This window comes from Sebastes umbrosus, chromosome 4 (genome assembly GCF_015220745.1).
Source record: "Sebastes umbrosus isolate fSebUmb1 chromosome 4, fSebUmb1.pri, whole genome shotgun sequence".
Lineage (NCBI taxonomy): Eukaryota > Metazoa > Chordata > Actinopteri > Perciformes > Sebastidae > Sebastes > Sebastes umbrosus.
In genome coordinates this window covers 27,270,541-27,297,520 of record NC_051272.1, presented here as the reverse complement: position 1 = coordinate 27,297,520, position 26,980 = coordinate 27,270,541, and the positions used below count along the sequence as shown (strand labels likewise).

General features: G+C 40.4%; 2 protein-coding genes across 2 annotated transcripts; both read left to right on the top strand.

Moving 5' to 3' along the window:
- The first annotated feature begins 67 nt into the window (after positions 1-67).
- LOC119486472 (cytochrome P450 2F2-like) lies at positions 68-11,454 on the top strand. The gene is given in 12 exon segments (XM_037766612.1): positions 68-337; positions 1,492-1,654; positions 3,383-3,535; positions 3,653-3,813; positions 4,955-5,008; positions 5,010-5,024; positions 5,582-5,686; positions 5,851-5,992; positions 7,787-7,872; positions 9,351-9,452; positions 9,809-9,950; positions 10,313-11,454. Coding segments are annotated over 12 exon segments (1,473 nt in total). The 5' UTR covers positions 68-175; the 3' UTR covers positions 10,501-11,454.
- A 1,166-nt stretch (positions 11,455-12,620) lies between these two features.
- Positions 12,621-26,624, top strand: LOC119486469 (cytochrome P450 2D15-like). Its single transcript, XM_037766605.1, has 11 exons — positions 12,621-13,197; positions 13,750-13,912; positions 20,277-20,441; positions 20,691-20,851; positions 21,756-21,824; positions 22,647-22,751; positions 22,858-22,996; positions 24,186-24,271; positions 24,389-24,490; positions 25,717-25,858; positions 25,969-26,624. The coding sequence occupies exons 1-11, from the start codon at positions 12,997-12,999 to the stop codon at positions 26,172-26,174; spliced, it is 1,539 nt and encodes a 512-aa protein (XP_037622533.1). The 5' UTR covers positions 12,621-12,996; the 3' UTR covers positions 26,175-26,624.
- Positions 26,625-26,980: the final 356 nt, after the last annotated feature.

The following is a 26,980-nucleotide window of genomic DNA, read 5'->3' as shown; positions in this document are numbered from 1 at the left end:
CGGGCCGCCCTCTGCTGCTCTGCTGGAAGCCTCTTCTCTGGTTGGTCTGTCAGCTAATCTCGCTCCGCGGACATATAAAGGAGCTTTCTGCTGTTGGAGCAACACTTTTTAAGAGCTGAGCTACACTTTTAAAACAAGTCAATCATCTTGCCTCTTCAGTTCAGTCCATTCCACCATGTTTGGGTCAATCATCCTGCTATTGCTCTGCATTATCTTCATCATCCAGCTACTCAAATCCCGGAGGCCCAAGAACTTCCCACCAGGACCCCCTGTCCTTCCGATACTGGGGAACATTTTGCACCTGAGCGTAGACAACCCTCTGAAGGACTTTGAGAGGGTAAGAAAAGCGCTAAAATGAGTGTTGCTCTTCCATTGCCTTAAATGTTTATTGCATTGATGTAATTACTATAATTAGTACTTAGAATGTGTGTAAAATGGTTCAATACTTTCACTCGTGGCCACTGTGCTGCTTTTCCTGATAGTAATAGTTTCGAGAGTTGCGGTTCCACTGCACTTTTAGACTATGAATGAAACCTATTGGCTGTAAGTGTAAATTAGAAACATATGAAAGCCACTAAAATCTTTGCACTGTATAATGTTTCTAGGCAATAGACTCAAACATGAATTTTTACTATGTGCAATGAAATCACCTAATTTGAACTCCACCAATAGTTGTCACAGTTTTCTTTTTTTTTTTTACTTATTCTTATTAGCTGTTTTTTCCTGTGTGAGGAAGCAACAACTCCCTCAGTAACTGTTTGGTAAAGCCAAGTGGGGTTGATCACAGTTATCTTTGTTTTTCCTTATGTGGGTAGTTAAGGGGTTAATTGACTGACAGGGACTGAGTGGCTCCAAGTGTAATCAGGTGTGCTCTGATTTCCCAGGTTCTTACTGCAGGTGTCTCCAGTCTGAGCTGATGGCAGCATTCGCCTGATAAGCCAGTTTGAACTGGAAAGGCGGGCTGTTAGGTTATATGACCATGTGTGAAAGTAGAGTTTGGAAAAGAGAGTGGTAAAAAAGAGCAGCACCAGGCATGTGGTGAGCAGTGTAACTGAATGCAGAGGATGATTTTCCCTCAATGAATAAAAGTCTGCCTTATTTTTCAAGCATACTTACCTGCCAGTGTGATGATTTCTCTTCGTGACTTTTCACCTTGCTCTCCTGCACCTCACCTTGCAACATCCTGTTTAATTAGTTTTGACTAAATAGTTTTTATGTAGTGTTTCTTAGTGTTTTTATTATTATTTTGTGTTACTCTCTCTAAATGACATTTATTTTTCTTAATCTGTTTTACTGACGAATGAGTCTGCTCTTGTGTGTCGGTTTTTGCCACGCTGCAAGCCAAATTTCCCATGTAAGGACTGAACTAAATGGGTAAATATGTGTTTGGGATTTTAGTGAATTGCCCCTTTAAAGAGTAATATCCATCTGGAGTTATATGATATACTGTATGCATTTCAAACACTGACATGTTATCTTGTTCTCTCCCAGCTGAGGAAGTCTTATGGAAATGTCTACAGTTTGTATCTCGGTTCCAAACCAACTGTAGTCATCAATGGGATGAAGGCCATGAAGGAGGTCTTGGTGACCAAGGGCATTGATTTTGCTGGAAGACCCCAAGACCTGTTTGTCAATGACACCGTCCAGAGGAAAGGTAGAACAGACGTGATATGTCAAAGGGCAGAGAGTGTATTATCAAAGTTGGCTGATTTAAAAAAAAATAAAAGTAATCAGACATACAGAGTAGCCTACTACATGTCAGCGATGTGTCTTTTCCTCTACATATAAAGTATATATCAGATCGGCGCATACGGGTACTTCGGAAAAAGGCATGGCAGGGGAACAAATCAGAGATCAGCGTTTTTGGATTTATTGTTGTTGCAACCAACTACACAGCAATTCTTTGGCATAGCGTTATTTCTATTACCGGTTTGTTTAAAGCAGAAGTTTGGGAACATGTTTCAAATTCGTCTGTTTACTCTGTTGCCGTCTACGAGAGACACAGGATTATTTTCCCCTAAAAGGGGCTTATTGCCTTATTTTCTGATGTATGTTGGGATGGGACAGTTACCAGTATTACTATATATCTTGTTAAAGTGGACATGAAACTTGCATATGGCATACTGGTAGTGCCCAAATATATTAGAAAAACCACCTTGCATAAAATCTGATTTTAAAAAGTTGTTAAAACCACAGATATGACAAATTTATTTTCATAATTTCTACTTACCTTCCTACTTAGCTATCTAGCTAGCGAGCCGCCATGGGGGAGTGACGTCATTGCATACATAACAGAGTTGATAGGCCTCCAGCGGTGGATGGCCAGACGGTCAACACTTTTGGTTAAAAATATATATATATATATACAAAATATATATATAGTATATATTCTAATATATAATAATAATATATAAAATCTGAATATTATTTGCCATACCCATCTTTCTGAAACATCATTCGTCACGTCATAAGCTGTCAGTGTTGACGTGTAACGGTCTGCACCTACCACGAAGCTGTTCCTGAAATGTAACTACCTAGCTTAGTTGCTAGCATCTAGCTAGCTAGTGCTTACACACAAAAATGGATACGTTTTTGAAAAGACCTATTGAGAAGACACAGACACATACATAATGTTGTTAAATGTTATTAAACTAAACTGACAAAATGCTTATAATGGAAAACAGAAATATTGAATCTAATGATTAAAGATTTGAAATAGAAATGTAATTATTATTGCATTAATAAATTATTATTTATTTTAACATTTGCTGTACTATTGTCAGTTGTTCTTTAAAGACATCTTGCAAAAGGGAGGTCCCAGCTATAAGCTAATGCTATGTTAAGGCGTTTGCAAGGAAAAGTTTGGGAACCCCTGCTAGATTACTGCAACATAGCGGCGCTCTTGCTACAAAAGATAGAACGGAGCTTGTCTTTTCTTTTAAATGCCTACATTTGTCATGTTTGTTATAGGGTTGGGTGATATGACGCTATATAGCGTGCAATGGTACAAATGTGTGCGGTAGAGATTTGGCAATACCGTTTCCCCCATGGTAGCAATTCTCACAAGATTGCGTGTGAACTCGTGAGCTTTTTTTGCCTCAAGTGAGCCAGAATCTTTGAATCTATGGCAATGACTATGAATAAATCTTACTGATTTGAATCTTGTTGACTTGAATCGACCCCCTAATACAGAAGCATTTCTCAGGTTTAAAAGTAAATGAAGAAGATATATTAAAGTACTGTGGAGAGTAAATAATGAAATAGTCGAGAAAGTAGATGAGCTCTGATATAGAACAGCAATGATCACATTGGACAAGGATCTTGAGACATTTTTATTTTAAACTCATTCTGTGTGCTCTTTGTGCCACTACACCTGTTGTAGGAGTGATTCTGGCAGATTATGGCACTAGTTGGAAGGCGCATCATCGCTTTGCTCTGATGACCTTGAGGAACTTTGGTCTGGGGAAGAATTCCATGGAGGAGAGGATTCATGGAGAGCTAAAATACACCATTGATACACTGGAGAAGAGCATTGGTATGTAAAATGTTATGTTTGTCTGCTTTGTTTCCCCATCAGTGGATGATGTGTGTTTTGAGTCGAGCGTTTAGGTGTATCCGAAAGCTCTAAATTTCTAGTTTCTGTCTTTTACAGGCAAATCCATGAGTCCTCAACATATGTTTCATAATGCGGCCTCCAACATCATCTGCCAGGTTCTGTTTGGTAGACGCTACGAGTATGTTGATGAGTTCATCAGAGTGATTGTTGAATGCTTTACTGAGAACGGCAAGATAGCCAATGGACCATGGGCTATGGTGAGTCAAAACTTGTTTCTGCCTTCAAACTTGCCTCAGAAATATCATCAAGACTACAGCTAATCTAGCGGCACTGTGAAGCTGTACTTAAGCTCAGTTGTGCTTTGAGCTAACTTCGTCATGTTAACATGCTGATGTTGTATAATGTTTACTGTGTTCACCGTCTTAGCATATTAGCATGCTATAATTGTTAACTGGCACCAAAAAAACTTACAACTGAGGCTGATGGGAATGTTATTAGTTTTGCGGGTATTTGTTCTTAACGACAAATTAACATTTGAACTTGCTGAAACATGTTGACATTGACATCCCTGCATTAGATTTGAAAATGTAATGCAGTCTTTCCTAAACCTAATACACATCTCAAATCTAAAATTGCCCAGAGCCAAACTAAAAATACTGCTATATTGTAGGGCTCTACCAAATAGCATTTTCTTTTACATTCAAAGCTTCTATTGAGGTTTTCGAATGAAGCTTTGAATGTCTGTTGTCATATTTTAGTGAAAATGCTGTTTTTAAAAGGCTAATCGCCAACAAATACGGATTGAAGCGGAATATTTCATTAGATAAAGATATGTTGTGGATTTGGGAAATGATTACATAAATTTAGACTTTTGAACTTTATAACGCTCTGAAGTATTTGAAGATGTTTGGATTACAGGAGTCGGAAATTATCCTACACCGTCACTACTGGAATCTTAAGGCTGTCCGTATAGTGCCCTCTCCTCATTGGGAACAATCAAAAAAAGGAAAGAAAAAATGCTATGTTGATTTCGAATTTGAATGTCAGCATAATGCATGAAGCTTCATACTATTCAGTACAGCCTTATTATATTGTTATACAGGTCAGAATAAACTTTGCATCTGCGTCCTAACTGTGGATTGTCCATCCATCCATCTACTCATTCGTATTTCTTCATAAACTTCCTCACCTTTTCTCACAGACGTGGTGACATTGTGTTGTTTTCTAACTAAACACAGAATCTTAGCTTGGAAATGAACATATCTCCAACACTTACTTTACTTACCTCCTAATTTCCACTCAAGTAAAATCTGTGAAGATAAAAATCAGAGCAATTCATGTCAGGAAGCAGAATCTGTGTATGGATTTAAATGAACAAATGATGATCTTTTTTTACAGGTGTATGACATCTTTCCCATGATTCGCAGCCTGCCTCTGCCCTTCCAAAAGACCTTTTAAGAATGTTGAGGTATGTTAATTGGACCATGATTGATTGTAAATCTTTTAAGGCTGTCAAATTTTAATGCCACTAATTTCTTTAACGCATTACGATTTTTAGGTTGTAGTGGGCTCAGTTTTAAAGCTAGAGTGAAGATACTGGTATCATATGAAACTAAAAAAACCTTGTCATACTATTCACAAAAGAGGCTAAATAACGCTCCAAACTAGTGCAACATTTTTGCGAGGGAAAGACTGTCAAGTCCATTTTCAAAGGGATCCCTTGACCTCTGACCTCAAGATATGTGAATGAAAATGGGTTTTATGAGTACCCACAAGTCTCCCCTTTACAGACATGCCAACTTTATGATAATCACATAGATATATGGACATATTTTGATTGATTGACTGAAAAAAATCTTAAGTGAAAAAAATAATAATTGAGGTTTAAACATGAAAGAGAAAAATACGAATGATTTTTTTTCTCTGACCTCACGCACATATACAGTGACAACCAAAACATAATCATTTTGTCAGTGAAAAAATAAGAACAGTAATTATTTGACTTGAATGTTTTTTTTTTTTCAGACTTGTCAGAAACTTGCGCTTTCTTTGTTGAACGAGCACAAGCAGACCAGAGTCCCTGGAAATCCACGAGACTTTGTTGACTGCTATCTGGATCGACTGTATAAGGTGTGTGAGTGTGTGTCAGAGTCAGCTCACTACCAAATGTACTACCAAAGTATATCTTTAGTAAACGTATGTGCACAAGTGTATGTGGTAGTTTTCATACCCCATAGTGTGTATTTGTGGGTATTAGTAAGGGTATAATTGCTTTTAATGTCTTAAAACAACAGGTGACAGATGATGATGGTTCTTCCTTTTCGGAAGACCAACTGCGTATGTACGCTCTAGATCTTCACTTTGCTGCGACTGACACTACCTCCAACACCCTGCTTACTGCTTTCCTCTACCTTATGACCTACCCACACATACAAGGTATGCCTGCACATGTTAATTTCTTTTCTGCCATCGGCTCCATAGTTCTACCGTTGTCTTTTTATCGTACACTTTTCATCTCTTCATTCTTCAATTTTTGTCCATGTGAAAGTCATAAACAGAGAAGGCATTTTTCATGTAAGACATGTCAAAATGTCTGCTGTGAAAAAGGCCTTTCAGTGACAACGTGCACCAAACAAGAAAACACCTTGACTTTTTGCAGCAATCTGGTAGATTGAATGAGTACTCATTACCCCTCCAGGATTCTTGCAAGACCAAACAGCTGGTCCTTGCACAGGATAAAACCTGCATTGCTCCTCCTGCATCTAAGGTGCAACAATCACCTACGGTCTCCTTTCCAGCAATGTGGCATAGGCTTTCCAACATAAGCCTCTTTTGCTATGTCACAGTAGGAAAGCACAGGTGACGGTGACAGGTTAACAATGAAATTAATTATGGCTGAATTGCATTTAGCTAACAAATCGTCCGCGACCGACCCATCAGTAAAATCCCTGTTTTCTTTTTTTTTTTTTATCTTTGCCGCCATCTTAACTGTAAGGGAGCCTAGAAGGACATTTGAGTGAGATTCAAATTTTTTTTTGTTTGGGAGGAGAGAGGGAGACACAACTGGAGGAAGTGTGCACTCTACTGAGTGCACATTTATAATTGTTATTAGTAACATCTGAGCTTTTGCTGCTATTACGAGTCAAAATGTCTGCTGCGAAAGAGTGATCCCTTCGTTATCCTCCAGCCGCCTAGTTAGCTGCTAACTACCTGTGTGAAAATGGTAATGTGGTCAGCTAAATCTTTTTCTTCGGAAAGATTGGGTTCACTCTGTTGGTCTTTTTGAGTCAAGTTTCTTTCTCATAGGAAACCATCTTTGGTTGATCATTAAGTCATTGAAGATATATGGGAATCGCTGTATATGTCAGCCGGTAAATAACAAGAAAAAGTGCAGAAAGACTAAAGATATGTTGTCAAACCATTCTATAGTTTGTCACCCAGAGTAGTGAAAAGTTTATTTTTCAATCGTCAAATGTCCTGCCCAGTGCATTTTGTGGTCAAAATTTAAGGGAACCATATCAAAAAAAGTTTATTTTGGTATGGGTTGCGTGAAGAACATAAAAAAAAAAAAAACTGTATCTGTACAGACACTTGCAGAGAACCCACAAACCAGACAAGGGGTTCCCTTTGGTCGTTTGCTCAATTTATGGAACTATATGGAGGTATATCTATGCTGAAGTACAAAATTGCTGATCTTAACCATAACCCATAATGACGCCATCCTTAACTTTATCACAATGTTATGCAGCTTTTGTATTGTTCACAAACTACTGGGTCTGGCACAGGTGCGACTGCAGCCCTCACACCCCCTCACACTTGGCCAGTGAACGTTTACATATAGAACATGTATCTTTCCCAGATGTGCTCAGCCCTCCTGCGGTCGCAGACACACCAGCAGCTTCGCCTTCTTCTCTGTTGCAGCTGCTTTTGGCATTCCGTTCTCACACAATTTATCAGAACTTTTTCATGTGACTTTTGTCTTTACTCTGTAACGGAAGCAAATTGAATTGTAGCAAAGTACAATACTTGAGATAAAAAATACTTAAGTAAAAGTAAAATTACTGATTAAAGTATAAAGAAAAACGTTTTTGTTACAGCAACGAGAGTAAATGTAATTTGTTACTTTCACCCCTGCATACAGGCCATACTACACAGTCATGTAGTTCATTGTGTCATTGTCCTAACTTTTCTATTACATTCGAGAATTATTATCTCTGCTGTATCTCTCAGAGCGTTGTCAGCAGGAGATAGACATGGTGTTGGAAGGGAAGGATCAGGCCAGTTTTGACGACAGACACAACATGCCTTACATGCAGGTAAATCATCAGACAGATTTCTCTTAATAATTTCACTTTTATTTCAGGTGTACACATGGGTCTGAGCTGAGTAGCATTTATACGTATATACACGGTCTGAAATGAACTTTTTTCACTTCCTGCCAATGTGGCAGGTTAGTAATTTCTTTTTGTCTGCCAGTCAGAAATTTCATCTGCCACTTTTGAACTCTATGTGCTAAATGAAGAAATAACATTTTAGATCCGATGTCATTCAATGTTCAATATAGTTTACATAAAAACATATGCATTATAAATTACAGTGTTCGAATTACACCGTAGCTTCCGGGGAGCCCTATTTTTCGGGGTTGGGAGGGTACCATGCACAGTACTGTACTGTACTTTGTTATTGTCATCTATAGTGGTTATTTGCATAAAAACACACAATTCAAAAGATTATGATTATTTAAATTTAAAAAAAAATTGGCATCAGTACTTTTAATTATGTATTCTAAGCTGCTTAGAGCTATTGTTAGGAAGTTAAACAGGTCATAATTCTCTCTCTAATATATATTTTATATTGCTGTGAAAAAGTCTCCTTCGAACACCTGGATTTAATCAATTTTCTCGACAAAAACTTAATTTTACGAGGTTACATTTGAACACATCATGATAACGTTGTAATTTACCTTCACCCAATGGTAATTTTACAGATCAGAGTTTGAACACCTCATAATAATAACTCAATGGCACCTCAATTAACGTTAGTAGCTCCACTATTTAACTAAGCAGGACTGTGCTGCCTACCGGCTGCTAACAGGTAACGTTACTAACTGTCTTCCTGCCGATTTCAACACAGATTTGTAGTTCTCAGTGTCGCATTATCAGGGAAAGAAATAGGGTGTGCCCCTCAGGTTTAGTAGTAGGGCCATGCTTTTGAGCGCTTTTGTTTTTTCTCTCTGCTGTGTCTCAAGTCCCAAACAAACTGAAACATGATACAGCATGCGTATGCGTCATTGTGCATGCATAACTGTCGGAAAGCATCAATATGAGGAATCGATACACACAGAGGAATGACATGCCAAGGAATCGGACAACTAGAGTTCTCTATGCCCATCCCTAGGGTTTTCCCTGCCTGACAATTTTATCCGCCACTGCCAACAATTTATCTGCATTTGGAAGGTGGTGGGTGCTAATTTTTAGACCCTGCGTATATATATATATTGATTCCTCATATTGCTAAAGGTAGGGGTAAATTCGCAAAAGTGTTAAAATCAAACAATAGATCTGGTGAGATAATCTGTTTACGTTGGGATCCTTGGGGTAGATTAATTGTAATCACTTCTTTTGAACCACATTCATCTTTTTTGCCGGGTTGTCAGCATATTGCAGGTAGGTTCCCATATTGCAAGGTTATTGGTCTGCTTTTTTGTGGCTGAGCTTCTGAGAGCCTGCATTGTTTTTCTTCTGCCCCAAGTCAGATAAAGCATGAGAAAATGTTTAAATCTCTCTTCATCCAGGCTGTGATACATGAAGTTCAGAGGGTAGCCAACACTGTGCCACTCAGCGTCTTCCATTCTGCGACTAAAGACACAGAGCTCATGGGATATTCCATTCCCAGGGTAAGAAGCAGCTGGTCTTAAAAAGTTTTTGATAATAGTGACAGTATAGTGAAATGTGGAATGAAAGCTCACTGTACTGTATCAGCACACCAGATTGTGGTGGCAAAGTGTGGTAACCTCTGCAGGAAATGGGTCTTTTCTGCAAATCTAATTCACATTTGATTTGACTGAGTGTAAGAAAACAGTCTCTTTCAATGTAGGTTACAGATTTTCCAAACAGATTAACGAACTGTTTGTACCATACTTAAATAATGGAACATTACCATACTTTGGTAGCTTAAGTAAATATTAACCTCTGACAAATGTTTTCTGCTTTCCTCTCTGCTCTTTCCTCTTTTGTTTAATTTTCTCCTCGGGGTACAATGATCATCCCTAACCTGACCTCAGTGCTGAATGAGGAGGGACAATGGAAAAACCCCAATGAATTCACCCCTGAAAATTTCCTCAACGACCAGGGAGAGTTTGTTAAACCGGAGGCCTTCATGCCTTTCTCTGCAGGTATGAGTCAATTCAAGCCAAGTCAATTTTATTCACACAGCCCAATCTCCCAAATATGCCTCAGGGGGCTTTACAATCTGTACAGCATATGACACCATCTGTTCTTGGACCCTCGCATCGAATAAGGGAAAACCCACTGAAAAAAAAACCTTTAACTGGGAAAAAAATGGAAGAAACCCCAGGAAGAGCCACTGAGGAGGGATTTCTCTCCCAGGACAGACGGACGTGCCATAGATGTGTACAGAATAAACAACATAATAAAATTACAAAATAGACAATCAATATGACAGAAATGATACACATAGGGTGGGTTTAATCAAAGTGTTGTAGATGACTTTGAGGTCTTTTTTTTTATGTCTCAGGTCCTCGTATGTGTCTCGGAGAGGGTCTGGCTTGTATGGAGCTCTTCCTCATCATGGTGACGCTGCTGAAGAAGTTTAAGTTCATCTGGCCAGAGGATGCAGGAGAACCAGACTATTCTCCAGTCTTTGGGGTCACTTTGACTCCCAAACCTTATCGCATGAACGTCCAACTCAGGGAAATGCAGTAAGCCCAGAATGTTAAATGATATTTTGACCTATCAATAGGCAACAGACAACAACCAGCTGTGGCAATCAATAAAACATACATCTCATACACAACAATGCTATCAGCAACGCTGACCATAGGGTTTAATATTTTTCACGATACATTTGGACAGCTCTGGTGATCTCACTATATAATGGACTAGTGAGCGATTTTGGACACAGTCGTATACTTACAAACTTGTGTATTCCATGAGTACCATAACGTGTTCACTACTGTAACCATGACAACGAAGGTCCCCTAACCGTAATAAAGTATTTATTTGAACCCAAACCATAATGATTCCCTAAACCTAACCAAGTTGTTTTTGTGCCTAAATCTAACCAGACTTTAAACAGTGTTGTGACATCATAGAACAGATTTGATTTTCAATAGTGATTTGTAATGGTTTTGGAAGGAACAGACAAATGATGTCATGCGTCAGATCAGAAAACACTACTATGAGATGTTGTAGGGGGCGTGGACAAACAATGTATTTTGTTGTTTTAATTTGGAGAACTTGTTGATTCTATGACAGGCTTTGATATGTATACTTACCACTTATGACATGCTTTGCTATACTTACTGCTTTGATATGTAATTGATTTATTTGGGATTAATATGATTGAGGCCATTTGGCCCAATTGTCATGTTTTTAGTCTGGTGTGTAACATTTCTTGCTATAGCATTTTTTTAATGATATGCAGTTAAAAATATAAACTGCAAAATTAACATCTTAGCAGTCTTCCCATTGTGTCTCTGATGGCAAAAGTAAATATAATAAATAAATACAGCACAACTGCATTATGGAGTGACTGTGAATGACCATACTAAAAATAACCATAGAGTAGAATCACACCTCTCTGTCACAATGTCAATGAAAACCATTCAAACGTTGTTGTTTTGCATTAATAAATAAAGAACAAAGATAAAATACAAACTCCATAATTGTGGTTTTACTATGGGGCTGTTCTAATGGATTACATATTGTAGCACAGTTGTGTCAAATGGAAGTAATTCAGTACATTTTAAACTATTAAACATATATTGTATTTTTGAACCCTGAAGGTCAGTTTTCTATCTTTCCTCTTTGTGGTCGTTTTGTTTCTCTCTGTAGTCATTTTGTTTCTCTTTGTGTCACTTTGTTGTTGTTTTATTTCTCTCTGTAGTCGTTTTGTGTCTGTGGCTGTTTATTCTCTCTTTATGGTCGTTTTGCTTCTCTCTGTGTCTCTTTGTGGTGGTTTTGTTTGTCTTTGTTTCTCTCTGTAGTCATTTTGTGTCTCTGTGACTGTTTTGTTTCTCTTTGTGGTAATTTTTTTCTCTTTGAGGTCTTTTTGTTTTTGTTTTTGTCTCTTTGTGGTTGTTTTGTGTTTCTTTGTGGTTGTTTTGTTTGTCTTTGTTTCTCTCTGTTGTCATTTTGTGTCTCTGAGGCTGTTTTGTCTCTCTTTGTGGTAATTTTTTTTCTCTTGAGGTGTTCTCGCTTCTCTTTGTGTCTCTTTGTGGTCGTCTTGTTTCTCTCTGTGTCTCTTTGTGGTTGTTTTGTCTCTTTGTGGTCGTTTTGCTTCTCTTTGTGGTCGTTTTGTGTCTCTTTGTGGTGGTTCTGTTTCTCTCTGTGTCTCTTTGTGGTTGTTTTGTTTCTCTCTGTGTCTCTTTGTGGTAGTTATGTTTCTCTCTGTGTCTCTTTGTTTCTCTGTAGTCATTTTTGTCAAAAGCTGAACCAGACATTTCTCTTCAAGTTCAAAAAATTGAAATAATTAATATGTTTTGTCATAGTTAAAATTTGGAACATGAAATGATGTCTAAAAGATCTGTAATTGGGTCCATGCCCTCTCATTTCAGAATCTTTTGTCCATGGGAAGTTATTCACAACAGAAACATAAGAATTTATATAATGCAGTTTCAGAGAGATTATGCTTGTTAAACCTGTCTAGCTCAGTGGGATTGTAATAGATGTCCTATTTGCCAGAGCAGAACATTTAGCTGAAAATTCTTTAGCTTGAGAGTGAAGAACACATTAGCATATGGACTGTTTATTGTCCTACAATATCTTCAGTTTAATGTTTACAGAAAAAAGTGCATTTATGACTAGAGACGTGCATATCTTTAGTGCAAAGTAAGTTTATTGAAACTCCAAAAGTAAAGGGCAAATCCAGTGTGTGACCACGGTTATGGAGCCAGAGACATGTTGGAAAGCATTCCGAGGTGTTCCCAACACAGGCTGCTACATGCGTTATGTAATCCCTCCTTTATACTCTGGGTATTAAGAAGGTAAATCTATCATAGAAGGTTCATCGCATCAGACAGGACTGAGGATCAGTGAGGAACATTTGGCACGTCTCTACAATTTAAGTTGTTTTATCTGTTGCGTCATTGGCATTCACTTATCTACTGGTGCATTACCTTTAGGTCAACAAAACTGCAGGCCACATGACTGTGCAAAGGTTGTGTTTGCTTGTAAAGTCAACATAATGGCAAAGCCGTGATGAAAAGAGTGCAAATACATCGGAATCACGTCTTCATCATGTTTGCTTCTGTGGTTCTAGTCTTGGCGGCTGTTTTGTTCTTCCTGCTGCTCTTTCAGACCCACAGGGCCAAAGATTTCCCTCCAGGCCCTCGACCCATCCCCTTCTTTGGAAATGTGTTGCAGCTCAATCTGGAGAGCCCTATTGCAGATCTGGAGAGGGTAAAGTTAAATAATGTCATTACACGGCTGTGTTGAATACTCGTTATTTCTTTATAGCAGACCGTTGCTATGTATAGCGGACTGTTGCTATGCATAGCAGACCGTTACAATGAGCGCAGTTCTGATGTCGGACTGTGGGGGAACATTTTTGTGTCAAGTTATTGATTTCTTAAGTAAGTAGCCATGTAATAAGCGGAATAATGTACAGCTAGAGGGTTATTGTTATGAAAGAAACCCAGACAGGGTAATGAGACACCCCTCTTTACCCAGAATGACCCAAGACATTCATCTAGGGTGACTTATTCTGTCATCATACACTCCATTCTTTAACAGCATTTAAATCCAGAGGAGGTGTGTTAGTTGAGAATTATCTTTCAAAGTGGATATATCTGTAATATGTGCTTAAAAATAAGGTCTCTCATTCCACTGCTACTGCTACTCCTACTAATATTTACTTATATAATAACTCTTTACATTGGCTGATGATTGCACTAAACAAAGGTCAATCACCTAACTCCCAGTAATTCTAATCTATTGTGTCTCTGTCATCAGCTGGCCAAACGCTATGGTAGCGTATACAGCCTTTTCATTGGTCACAGGCCTGCGGTCGTCATCAACGGGCTGCAGGCCTTCAAAGAAGCCCTGGTCAACAAAGCTGCTGACTTCTCTGGCAGACCACAAGGCATGATGGTTAACCATGCTGTACAAGTGAAAGGTACAGAGCAAGTTTAGGCTTTTTGTCTGTGAGTGATTTTCTATTCCATCGTCTGTCATAAACCATTCCATTAAGGGGAGACACCCCATTATAATAAGGTCCATCCATCCATCTTCAACCGCTTATCCGGGATCGGGTCGCGGGGGCAACAGCTCCAGCAGGGGACCCCAAACTTCCCTTTCCCGGGCCACATTAACCAGCTCTGACTGGGGGATCCCGAGGCGTTCCCAGGCCAGAGTAGAGATATAATCTCTCCACCTAGTCCTGGGTCTTCCCCGTGGTCTCCTCCCAGCTGGTCGTGCCTGGAACACCTCCCAAGGGAGGCGCCCAGGAGGCATCCGTGCTAGATGCCCGAACCACCTCAACTGGCTCCTTTCGACGCAAAGGAGCAAGGACTCTACTCCGAGTCCCTCACGGATGACTGAGCTTCTTACCCTATCTCTAAGGGAGACGCCAGCCACCCTCCTGAGGAAACCCATTTCGGCCGCTTGCACCCGCGACCTCGTTCTTTCGGTCATGACCCAACCCTCATGACCATAGGTGAGAGTAGGAACGAAGATTGAACGGTAGATCGAGAGCTTTGCCTTCCGGCTCAGCTCTCTTTTCGTCACAACGGTGCGGTAAAGCGAATGCAATACTGCCCCTGCTGCTCCGATTCTCCGACCAATCTCACGTTCCATCGTCCCCTCACTCGCGAACAAGACCCCGAGATACTTAAACTCCTTCACTTGGGGTAAGGACTCATTCCCTACCCGGAGTAGGCAATCCACCGGTTTCCTGCTGAGAACCATGGCCTCAGATTTAGAGGTGCTGATTCTCATCCCGACTGCGTCACACTCGGCTGCGAACCGATCCAGTGAGTGCTGGAGGTCGCAGACCGATGATGCCAACAGGACCACATCATCTGCAAAAAGCAGCGATGAGATCCTCAGCACACCGATCTGCAAACCCTCCTCCACCCGACTACGCCTCGATATCCTGTCCATGAATATCACGAACAGGATTGGTGACAAAGCGCAGCCCTGGCGGAGGCCAACCCCCACCGGAAACGAGTCCGACTTACTGCCGAGGATCCGAACACAGCTCTCGCTTTGGGCGTACAGGGATTGGATGGCCCTGAGAAGTGCCCCCCTCACCCCATACTCCCGCAGCACCCCCCACAGTATCTCCCGGGGGACCCGGTCATATGCCTTCTCCAAGTCCACAAAACACATGTAGACTGGATGGGCATACTCCCAGGCCCCCTCCAGGATCCTTGCGAGAGTGAAGAGCTGGTCCGTTGTTCCACGGCCAGGACGGAATCCGCATTGTTCCTCTTCGATCTGAGGTTCGACTATCGGCCGAACCCTCCTTTCCAGCACCTTGGAGTAGACTTTACCAGGGAGGCTGAGCAGTGTGATACCCCTGTAATTGGCACACACTCTCTGGTCCCCCTTTTTGAAAAGGGGAACCACCACCCCGGTCTGCCACTCCTTAGGCACTGTCACCGACTTCCACGCGGTGTTGAAGAGACGTGTCATCCAAGACAGCCCCTCCCCACCCAGAGCCTTCAACATTTCTGGGCGGATCTCATCAACCCCCGGGGCTTTGCCACTGTGGAGTTGTTTGACTACCTCAGTGACTTCCACCAGGGTAATTGATGATGGTCCCCCATCAGCTTCCAGCTCTGCCTCTACCATAGAGGGCGTATTGGTCGGATTCAGAAGTTCCTCAAAGTGCTCCTTCCACCGCCCGATTACCTCCTCAGTTGAGGTCAACAGTGTCCCATCCTCACTGTACACAGCTTGGATGGTTCCCCGTTTCCCCCTCCTAAGGTGCCGGATGGTTTTCCAGAAGCACTTTGGTGCCGACCGAAAGTCCTTCTCCATGGCTGCTCCGAACTCCTCCCACACCCGCTGCTTTGCCTCCGTCACGGCAGTGGCTGCTGCTCTTCGGGCCCGTCGGTACCCTGCAACTGCCTCCGGAGACCTCCGAGATAACATATCCCGGAAGGCCTCCTTCTTCAGTCGGACGGCTTCCCTGACCACCGGTGTCCACCACGGTGTTCAAGGGTTGCCGCCCCTTGAGGCACCTAAGACCTTAAAACCACAGCTCACCGCCGCAGCCTCAGCAATGGAAGCTTTAATAATTTAATAAGGTGAATAGGGTAAAAATACCACCACCACTAATAGATATCACCATGAAACCTCTCCAGTTGATTACTTACATTAAGACATTCTTTATTACCCGTTTTCTGAAATGTTATGTTTAATATGCCAATAAGGCATTATCTTATTAAATATGTGCTAATGTTCATACATTTACAGAACAGGAATCTGAACAGCCAGGATCAAAATTCTTTGTTTCTGATTTATGGAGTGATAAAAAGACATATCCAAAGTTCCCTGTGTAAAAACCTTTGACTCTAATATATCAATAAAAATATATTATATATTATATGTTTTTATGAATAAAATGTTCTATAAATCAGGCTATGAATGATATATGAACAAACAGCAGTAACCTTCAGATTATAGATAAGAATGAAGGTAAGAGGCCAGCTGCCGTAAAACCAAAGCCTATTGAAGGAGGCTGAGACACGGACGGACACGGGTCTTGTATTGGGTATAACACATGCGCAGTGTAACTGGAGCTGCGGTCGTGCGTTGCGATCGGCTCAATTTCGGCGAGTGCAGAGCAGATATTACTGCGCATGTGCGGTACCCCGAAGACGAGGTGATTAAGTGTGACCCAACCTCCTTTAATAGGCCTTGTGTAAAACACCAAACATCATCAGGTAGAGATAAACGTGTTTGCCACTGTTAGCTAGCTAACGTTCTTGGATGCAGTGAGACAAAATGGATCGCTTTTTAAAGCGAAAAAGTGATGTGGGAGATAACCCTGCGCCAGTAAAAGCTCCGAAGCGTGTGGTGAGGAAATATGACCCTGAATACATTAAATTTGGATTCGTAGTGGCAGGTGTTACGGTTTATCAGGCGACCCTGTTAACTGGCGACTTTCAGCCGAATGAGTCTGTGGTTGTCGTAGTTACGGCAGCTGTTGAAAGCAGGAAGAGAATACGTAGCTGTCCTCGTGAATGCCTCTTTGTTTAGTATTTCATTACAATGTTTAAACATACCGGATTCGTCTTTGGAGCTTTGGAGTCTTGTTTGTGGAAACGTGTCCGCTATATTCTGCTCGCGTTTGAAACGTTGCTTGTTATGATGAATATGTTGAAATCAGGAAGAGCAGCGTCGCTCTTCCTGTAAGCTAATACAAGTTTCTAAATACACATATTCGTCTTTGGAGCTTGTTGTAGTAAACATGTGTCACGTAGAAGAACTCTTCATCCCTTTAAGAAAAAAAAATGAATAAAAATGTCAGGTTTTACGGGATTTGAACTCATACCAAAATCACAGCTTGTGAGACAGACGGAGGTTTCCTCCAATGCGCCACCAGCACTGGGGTGGTCACAGGTGAATGTCATATTTATCTCAAATATCATCCGCTAAATAGCCGCTCTGAGACGCAGAAGGCAGCCAGATTAACTTGTGACCACACTGTCCGTGTACTTCAGACCATCAGATTTACAACACAAATAAGTGTCTGTTTATGTTTATGTTGTTGTATTCACGTGGAAATATTGAAGTTTGAAGATCTCGCATCAGCTGCACCATCCCGTAAAACCTGACATTTTTATTCATTTTTTTTTCTTAAAGGGATGAAGAGTTCTTCTACGTGACACATGTTTACTACAACAAGCTCCAAAGACGAATATGTGTATTTAGAAACTTGTATTAGCTTACAGGAAGAGCGACGCTGCTCTTCCTGATTTCAACATATTCATCATAACAAGCAACGTTTCAAACGCGAGCAGAATATAGCGGACACGTTTCCACAAACAAGACTCCAAAGCTCCAAAGACGAATCCGGTATGTTTAAACATTGTAATGAAATACTAAACAAAGAGGCATTCACGAGGACAGCTACGTATTCTCTTCCTGCTTTCAACAGCTGCCGTAACTACGACAACCACAGACTCATTCGGCTGAAAGTCGCCAGTTAACAGGGTCGCCTGATAAACCGTAACACCGGCAGTGATGCTGAGCCCAAGGCACAATGTGTTGAATGTGGTGAAATCTTGTCAAATGAGGCGCTAAAACCATCGAAGCTCCAGAGACACTTAAACACAAAGCACCCAGGATGCGTCGAGAAGCCAAAAGAATATTTCTTAAGGAAAAGAGACGGGCTTCAGGCACAACAGAAAGTCATCACAACATTAACAACTCAGTCAAAAGCCACTTTGAAAGCTAGCTATATGGTTGCTGCTCGTGTAGCTCGTAGCAAGAAACCCTTTACGATTGCAGAGGAGCTTATTTTGCCAAGCGCTGTGGATATGTGCCGAGAGCTACTGGGGGAAGCCGCTGCAACCAAAATTCAGTCAATACCCCTCTCCAATGACACCGTGAACAGAAGAATTATTGACATGAGTGATGACATCGAATGCCAACTTCTGGAAGGAATAAAGGCAAGCCCATACTTAGGAGGGACGATTTGACGTGTTTTCACTCCTAAGTGAAACTTTGGAAGCCACTCCTTATGTCAACATATCCAGTGTTATAACCCAACATTTGACTCAGTTGTCAGGAAAGTTTGCAGAATACTTCCCAGAAGACGCACGAGATGGAAACCTTTGGATTTTGGACCCTTTCTCTGTGGATCCTGCTTCAGAAGACATAGCTCTCTCCACTAGGTTGGAAAATGAACTGATGGAACTATCAGCAGACAGCAGCCTGAAGCTTCAGCTCACACAAGTTGACCGTGCTTCATTCTGGGTACTGTCTGCCAGTCAATATCCCTCTCTGTCAAAACGGGCAATCAAATTTCTGTTGCCTTTCACCACCACCTATTTATGTGAGTCAGGGTTTTCCATTGTGACTGTCACAAAATCAAAGGCAAGGAACAAACTGAAAGCAACTTTGAATGCTACTCTGCGTGTCAGCCTCTCACCCATCCCACCACGACTTGATCTCATTATTTCCCAGAGGCAAGCCCAAGTGTCTCACTGAGGGTAAGCAGAATATGTATTTTGGTCATTACAGCTGACAGTGGCATAACACATATATACAGCCCAGTTTATTATTTGTTGTATAAACATGTTAGGTTTTTTACTCATTTATTTGGGAAGGTGGTCCTCGGAAATGTTTTGACAATCACAAGTGGGCCTTAAGTTGCAAAAGGTTGAGAACCCCTGGAGTAGAACAAATAACGAACAGATATCATCATGAAACTTCCCCAGTTGCTTACTTACATTAAGACAATTATTTTTTGTATTACTTGTTTTCTGAAATTGTATGTTTAAATATGCAAATGAGACATTATCTAATGCTAACTTTTGGTGAATTAAGGAGAAATCAACAGACGCAAATAGACAAAGTATAGTGAAACAAACACCTAAATGTGCATTTTGGATGTTTTCTTTCCACTAGACTGAAAGAAGGCATGGTATAGAAGCAAAATAGCCCAAAATCATAAAATTGATGCATGAAAATAATGTTTTTGCCTGGAGTGTCTTAAAACTTTTCACAGACTGAGATTAAGTTTATAAATCTGTATTATGGCACCACCTGTTGGTAGCAGTGGTGAAAGAAGTATCAGCAGAAAAATGCCCCCTGTGACTGATATGTTATGACATTATCAGATTGTTCATACTGATGCATCAATATGCAAGCAGCATTTTACTGTTTTAGGTGGTCATGGTGGAGCTAGTTTTAATTATCTGGTATACAGTTAGGTAGTTAAATCACTGTTTTTTTGCTTTGCTAACAACTCATAGACACCTAAAATGAGGGGCCCCCAACTAGCGTTTTTGTCAAAAACAGTCAAGAACAGTGTTCATCATATGTTTTTTTTTTATATAAAATCTAATCTGAAATGTAACTAATAACTATATCAGTCAAACACATGTCCTGTAGTGGAATAAAAATATGATATTTACCTCTGAAATATTGTGGAGTAGAAGTATAAAGTAGCATAAAATAGAAATATTCAAGTAAAGTACAAGTACAGTACCTGAAAGTTGTACTCAAGTACAGTACTTGAGTAAATGTACTAAATGTGACTTTCCACCACTGGGTGGTAGTATAATGACACACCAATGCACGCTGCTGAGCATATTTTCACCAGGATTCATTTTATTTTTGCCCACAAACACATAAACCATTAATATAATTTGATGTTGATGATGGTGAGCCAATGGGAAGCTCAAGCAGTTGTTAATAATAATATTATGGACATTAAAGCTTGTCACTGAAACGTCGTTAGGTGCATTTAAAAAATGTGCGTTTTTTCCTTCTGAGTTCTAAGTTGACCTTTTTGCTTGTAGCTCATGCTCCTGGAGTGATTCTAGCAGATTATAACCCTGGCTGGAGAGAGCATCGACGCTTTGGTCTGATGACCCTGAGAAACCTTGGTCTTGGGAAGCAGTCGATGGAGCAGCGCATTCTGGGAGAGCTGCATCGCATCATAACGCAATTCGAGCAGAGTGCTGGTATGGCCATTTTTTCCACGAACAGGACACAGATATTGTTTATATGGTCAAACATTGATAGTGAGCATGACATCACCATCTAAAAGTGTTTTGAACTCTGTGCTGAAAACCTGAAACCCAAAAGTAAATATCTTATTTTTTTTCTTATTACATCTTTTTTTTCTGTCTTTTAAAATCTTATTATATCGTAATAACACCTATTTTGGTCAAGGTTATGTACAAGAATCATTGTTCATGTTGTTTTTCCAGGTAAGTCCATGGATCCCCACATGCTGTTCCACAATGCGGCCTCCAATGTCATCTGCCAAGTTCTGTTTGCTAGGCAGTTTGACTATGAGGATGAGCTCATGAAGTTTTTTGTTAGCCTTTTTCATGAGACTTCCAAAATAATCAACGGGCGCTGGGGTATGGTGAGTCATATTTTTTACAGCAAAACCACTCGATAACAGCATCTCTACTATAAATGTAGAGTAAATCTAATATGTAAGCTTGCTCAGTAAAAACAGTGTGAGATAGAGGATTAGTTCATGTATAATATTGTACATGCAAAAACAAAAAGAAGTGGATTTGGCGATGGATCTCAGTACTACAATACCTTTTATTATTGTTATAAAGTTAAAGGAATATTTTTTTTTTTTTTTAAGTGGGTTTGTATGAGGTTCTTATCCATAGTACGTGTATTACCTAGATGACGGTCGGTGTGGCCTCAACTTGGTGAAGCAGACAGGAGTGTAGACACCGGAGCAAAGCAATGTACTGCTGTGGACGGGGACGGCAGAAAAACACATTTTAGCCACCTAAAAGAAAGGTTCACCAAGAAAAATCATTATCTGTTTAAGTGTACACTATATTTAGAATATTTTCACTGCTTTAACTTGCCGTCAGATAGCCCTTTCCTTCTGCTTTCCGACGGGGAACTGAACTGACAGTGAAACTTATCTATGCTCTCTCCAAAGCCAGCAGGATCAGATGACAAAAACAGTATAAATACGTTTCACTTTCAGTTCAGTTTGCCGTCAGAAAATATTTTAATTCAGTGTACACTTAAACAAACATAATTTTTTTAGGTGAGCCTTTCTTTTAGGTGGCTAAAATATGTTTGTCTGCCTTCCCCGTCCACAGCACTGTATTGCTTTGCTCCGGTGCCGGTGCTCCTGTCTGTTTCTCGATGCTGAGGGCACACCGACCGTCATCAACGAATACCTCATACAATCTCACTTGCAATGCAGAATCATAAATCAATCCTTAACAATCAATTCAAAACTTAAGGGCTTCTTAACACTTTGTAATATTTAATTTTTCTCTCCCATACAGATTTATGACGCTATTCCCATGGTGCGCAACCTGCCACTGCCCTTCCAGAAAGCCTTTAAGTTGTTCAAGGTATGTCTTGTAAAGCGTTCATTTCTGTAGTAAAGGCCAAGGGATAACAAAACGACCTGCCATCCAGAAAAAAAATCACTCTGCGTTGCAGGAAAGGAGTGAAAGAGAAAGCATGAATGAAATTAGAAAGGAAAGATGAAATAGTCTGCAGCCATGCTAGCATCTCTGTGAGGCTACTTAGAGCTAAATGCTAATGCCAGGATGCTAACATGCTCACACTGAAAAGCTTAACGTGTTAGCATGCTAACATTAGCTAAATAGCACTAAACACAAAGTACAGCTGAGGCTGAAACCCAAGTATTGGATGAATTGAACCTGATGATGCTGTTAGATGAAGTTAAATGAAATGAAATGTATAACCAAAGTTATACCAATTCATCAAGAGGTGAACGTGAATGTCTGTACCAAATGTCATGGCAATCAATCCAATAGTTATCAAAAATGTGCCATTACGGGGTGATTAGAGAGACGTATTTCTTGAACAACTACAAGCCTACAACACATGATATTAATTACAACCTGCAGTGCCCTAAAACTTGAAGTGCTGAATCACATTGTTGTCGTGTTACTGAATATGGCCTGCTGGGAAATTATGAGCCAGGGCTGCCTACGATATTACACTACCATGTCCTATGAAATGCCTGTGTCAAGATTTTTTGGCCACCAAGTGGAACTGTATGTCGCTGTAAATACGTTTCCTTTTATCAAAAGAAACAAGTTGTGGCCCTGGAAAAAAATATCTGTCCCTTTTGAAAAACCTTGAATCATTTATTTAACTTGATGAACCTGTTTATTTCACCAAAACCTTTTTTTTCTTACCAGAGTGCACATGAAAAACGTTTGGAGTTGTTGGCTGAGAACAAAAAGACCAGAGTTCCTGGTAAACCGCGCCATTTCATAGACTGCTACCTGGATGAAGTGGATAAGGTGTGTGGGTCTGTTCAGAGCAGCTGGTATGAACTGGCATGTTGTTGACCGCTACGACATTTACATTTACTTACTCGCTCTTTCTCTCTCTTATCTGCCTTCAAAGAGAGGAGACGATGGCTCGACTTTTTCTGAAGACCAGCTTTCTGCATGTATTTTGGATCTTCACTTTGCTGGGACTGACACGACCGCCAACACCCTGCTCTCTGCCTTCCTCTACCTAATGAATTATCCACAGATACAGGGTATGTCTGGGTATCATCTGTCTATCTCCACCTTATTTAGCCATGCTTAAGGCCCAGACACACCAATCCGACATCAAAGAACTAGTGGCGATGAAAGCCACCAGTTGCGTCGCCTCATGTTGCCTTTGTCTTGGCCAACAAGTTGCACTTGAACACACCTCAAAGACTACAGCCGATGGCCAGTTAGCACGTATGTTCAGCGCCTGCGTGAGATGAAATAACTTTCCCTACCAGCAGGTGGCGGTAGTCTGTATTTGTCATTTAAAAATGGAAACCTGTAGGACTGTGGATATACAAGCCGTTGTTATGATATGTACATGAAACAAAGCGGCGTTTACTGTCCATTTTCACACTACTCTCACTCAACACATAGCTTCATTCTAGATGACCATGTCGCTGGGAAAATATATTTTTCTAATATATTTTCGTGCACTGATTTGTTTAAGGTGATTAGTGAATCAGAGTGATTTCTTTCACCGAAGAGCTCCGCCGCCGATTCAACATGCTGAATCGGCCAAAAACACTCCGACATGGGCAGACTAGCTTATTATATTTATAATTTTTTATTGTTCAACACAGGCCATTTGTGTAGAATATGACAATAGAATAGAAATAATTTTGTTTTATCGTTGTACGGCACTTCGTAGGCAGATGTTTTTTACTGGTGTCCGGTAGTTGCTTTCACTCCAAAATGACGGAAGTGTAGTTTTGCTGCTGGGCACTGATGTTGCAATGGAACAACGCATAGCTTACAGTGCTAACAGTGAAAACAAAGGCAACATGGCTGACAGAGCTAACAGTGTTTATCTGAGTGGGAACCAGAGGGTGGGTGTTACACTTCCACAACGGGGCCGTCAGTCGGGACAGCGTTATCAGCTGTAACCGTCGTATGAGAGCAGTGCAGAGTGGCTTTGTCAACAAAGAATTATGACACACACAGAGGGAGAGCAACTTCATTCTCTGCTCAGGTAGACATTACTCCTCTATATCTTTACATAGCAAATTGTTTTTTGCTGATATATTAATGCTCTAAATATTAAATAGAGCACCTTTAAACATACTCTTCACACTACTGACACAGTTCAGGCTGCCATGAAGCACATAAACTGATAAGAATCTGGCCTTGTTCTCACTTTATGTTAACTGTCTCACTCTTTGTCCATGCTGTATTTCTCTCTGTATTCCTCAGAGCGCTGTCAGCAGGAAATAGACACGGTTCTGGATGGGAAGGATGAAGCCAGTTTTGAAGACAGACACCAGATGCCCTATGTGCAGGTACAGCAAAAGGATTATTTCAAAAGTGCTTTGAAGTGTAAAATATAAGTCCTCTTATATATCTGAGATGTTGCAAAGCTACAGTGTGATGCTCTGACAGCTGTCTCTGTCATGCAGGCTGTCATTCATGAGATCCAGAGGACGGCTAACACTGTTCCTCTCAGCGTTTTCCACTGCACTCTTAAAGACACAGAGTTAATGGGATACTCCATACCCAGAGTAAGTAGAAAATATGATAATGTAATGTCATAAATATATAGGAAAGGCTTCATATCATAGCAATATCCTCTCTGAGCACTTACAGGTCAAATTTACTTAAGATGGTTGCAACAGGAAACTAAAGCATCAACACTCAACTATTTCCTCTCAAGTAAATTCAAAACAAAGCCACAGAAAATAATGACTGAATCAATGACCTCTTCTCTCTTGTAGTCTGACAATGTGTGAAGTTGTGCATGTGGCTTAATAATGTAGTTGCTATGACGGGATATTTTATTGCTAGATTGTATTTTTCATTATATTTTGGCAGTAAACAAATGGCATAGATGTCAGGGAACATTCTACTGATACGTTCAGGATATCAACATTTTGAGACTTGCCAGATTATGTTGATTAAATACTTACATTAAGGTTTGTGTTTTCATTTTAATTATGGCTGTCAGTCGATTGAAATATTTAATCGCGATTCATCGCATGATTGTCCATAGTTAATCACGATTAATCGCAAATTAATCACATATTTTATATCTGTTCAAAATTTACCTAAAAGTGAGATTTGTCAAGTATTTATTATTCTTATCGACATGGGAGTGAGAAAATGTGCTTTCTATATGCAAATGTATGTATATATTTATTATTGGAAATCAATTAACACAAAACAATGACTAATATTGTCCAGAAATCCTCACAGGTACTGCATTTAGCATAAAAAATATGCTCAAATCATAACATGGCAAACTCAAAGGCAACAGGCAACAACAGCTGTCAGTGTGTCAGTGTGCTGACTTGACTATGACTTGCCCCAAACTGCATGTGATTATCATAAAGTGGGCATGTCTGTAAAGGAGAGACTCGTGGGTACCCATAGAACCCATTTACATTCACATATCTTGAGGTCAGAGGTCAAGGGACGCCTTTGAAAATGGCCATGCCAGTTTTTCCTCGCCAAAATTTAGCATAAGTTTGGAGCGTTTTTTAGCCTCCTTCGCATCAAACGACATGGTTGATACCAATGGATTCCTCAGGTTTTCTAGTTTGATATGATGCCAGTATCACTCTAGCTTTAAAACTGAACCTGCTACACTACTAAAATCACAAGTTGTGTTAATGCGTTTAAGAAATTAGTGGCGTTAAAATTAATTTACGTTAACGTGTTATCGTAATATCTTTGACAGCCCTAATTTTCATAGACCTCTTTTTAAAGTTCTTTGATGTTTGCTCTCCAGGGAACCATTATCATCCCTAACTTGTCCTCAGTGCTGAATGAGGAGGGACAGTGGAAATCCCCTCATAAATTCGACCCTGACAACTTCCTCAATGAGCAGGGAGAGTTTGTGAAGCCAGAGGCCTTCATGCCTTTCTCTATAGGTGAGTGAAATGATTGTCACATTCCTAGATAGACTGAAAGATTGATTGGGAGGTTTGATTGAAGAAATATCATTAGGTTGTAGAAAATCCGTTGGTATTTCAACCTGCAGGTCCTCGTATGTGTCTCGGAGAGGCCCTTGCTCGCATGGAGCTCTTCCTCATCGTTGTGACTCTGCTGAGGAGGTTCACGTTCGTGTGGCCTGAGGATGCAGGAGAGCCGGACTTCACGCCTGTTTTTGGGACAACCCAGACGCCCAAACCTTACTGCATGAATGTCCAAATCAGAAAAACTATCCCAAGACAGAGGTTATCCTAAGACTGTCATCATGAAACATCGTATAAAATTCAACTCTTCGCCATAAATCCGATTTTGGTTAAAGCTGCACTAATAAATATTTGTAGTGTTACAGCATGTAAATCATACAGTTTTATCTGATTCTGATTCAACTTGCGTACAAGTGGCAAATTTGACCTGATGGTGGCAGTAAAGGAAAGGTCATGGAGTCACTAAAATCACCAGGATTCACTTGGTTGCAATTTGCAACCACACCACTAGATGCCGCCATATCCTACCTTTAAGTAAGATTTTGAATGCATGAGTTTTACTTGTAATTTAGTATTTTTATACCGTGATATTGATACTTTTACTTGATTAAAGGATGTGAATACTTCTTCCACCACTGACTAAAGTGTTGGACAGTAATTGATTTATGTATCCTCTATTGGGACCCTACTCTACCCCACATTAAAATAACATAAACCTACATTGTGAGACGCTATAACAATCTCTGTTTGTGATTGAACCAGTTAGTTAAAAAAGTGACATAAATAGGCCAGTGTAGTTGCTGTTGTGTTACTGCACAAACAGTACAGTATGTCCACTTCATGACAACGTCAAGACATTTAGGATAATTCTCAGAAATGACAAGGGACCCTTTCTACCTGGCATACAGGTACACTGAACCCTGCACTATTCAGTTTAACCAGTAGCCCTTTGATGGTTGGACAGTGGTGTATTATTGAAGCTTTTGTGTGGATACTGCATTGTTTTACTGGGCAACCACTTGATTGTCAGCGGGAGGCCGAGGGTAAGGGGGGTGGAGGGGGGGGGGGGGGGGGGGG

Excerpts from the sequence above, each read along its gene's own strand:
- LOC119486469 (XM_037766605.1), top strand. The coding sequence starts at position 12,997 with ATGAAAAGAGTGCAAATACATCGGAATCACGTCTTCATCATGTTTGCT. Across the intron at positions 20,442-20,690 it reads GCAATTCGAGCAGAGTGCTG|GTAAGTCCATGGATCCCCAC; the intron begins GTATGGCCATTT and ends TTGTTTTTCCAG. Across the intron at positions 24,272-24,388 it reads ACCAGATGCCCTATGTGCAG|GCTGTCATTCATGAGATCCA; the intron begins GTACAGCAAAAG and ends TCTGTCATGCAG.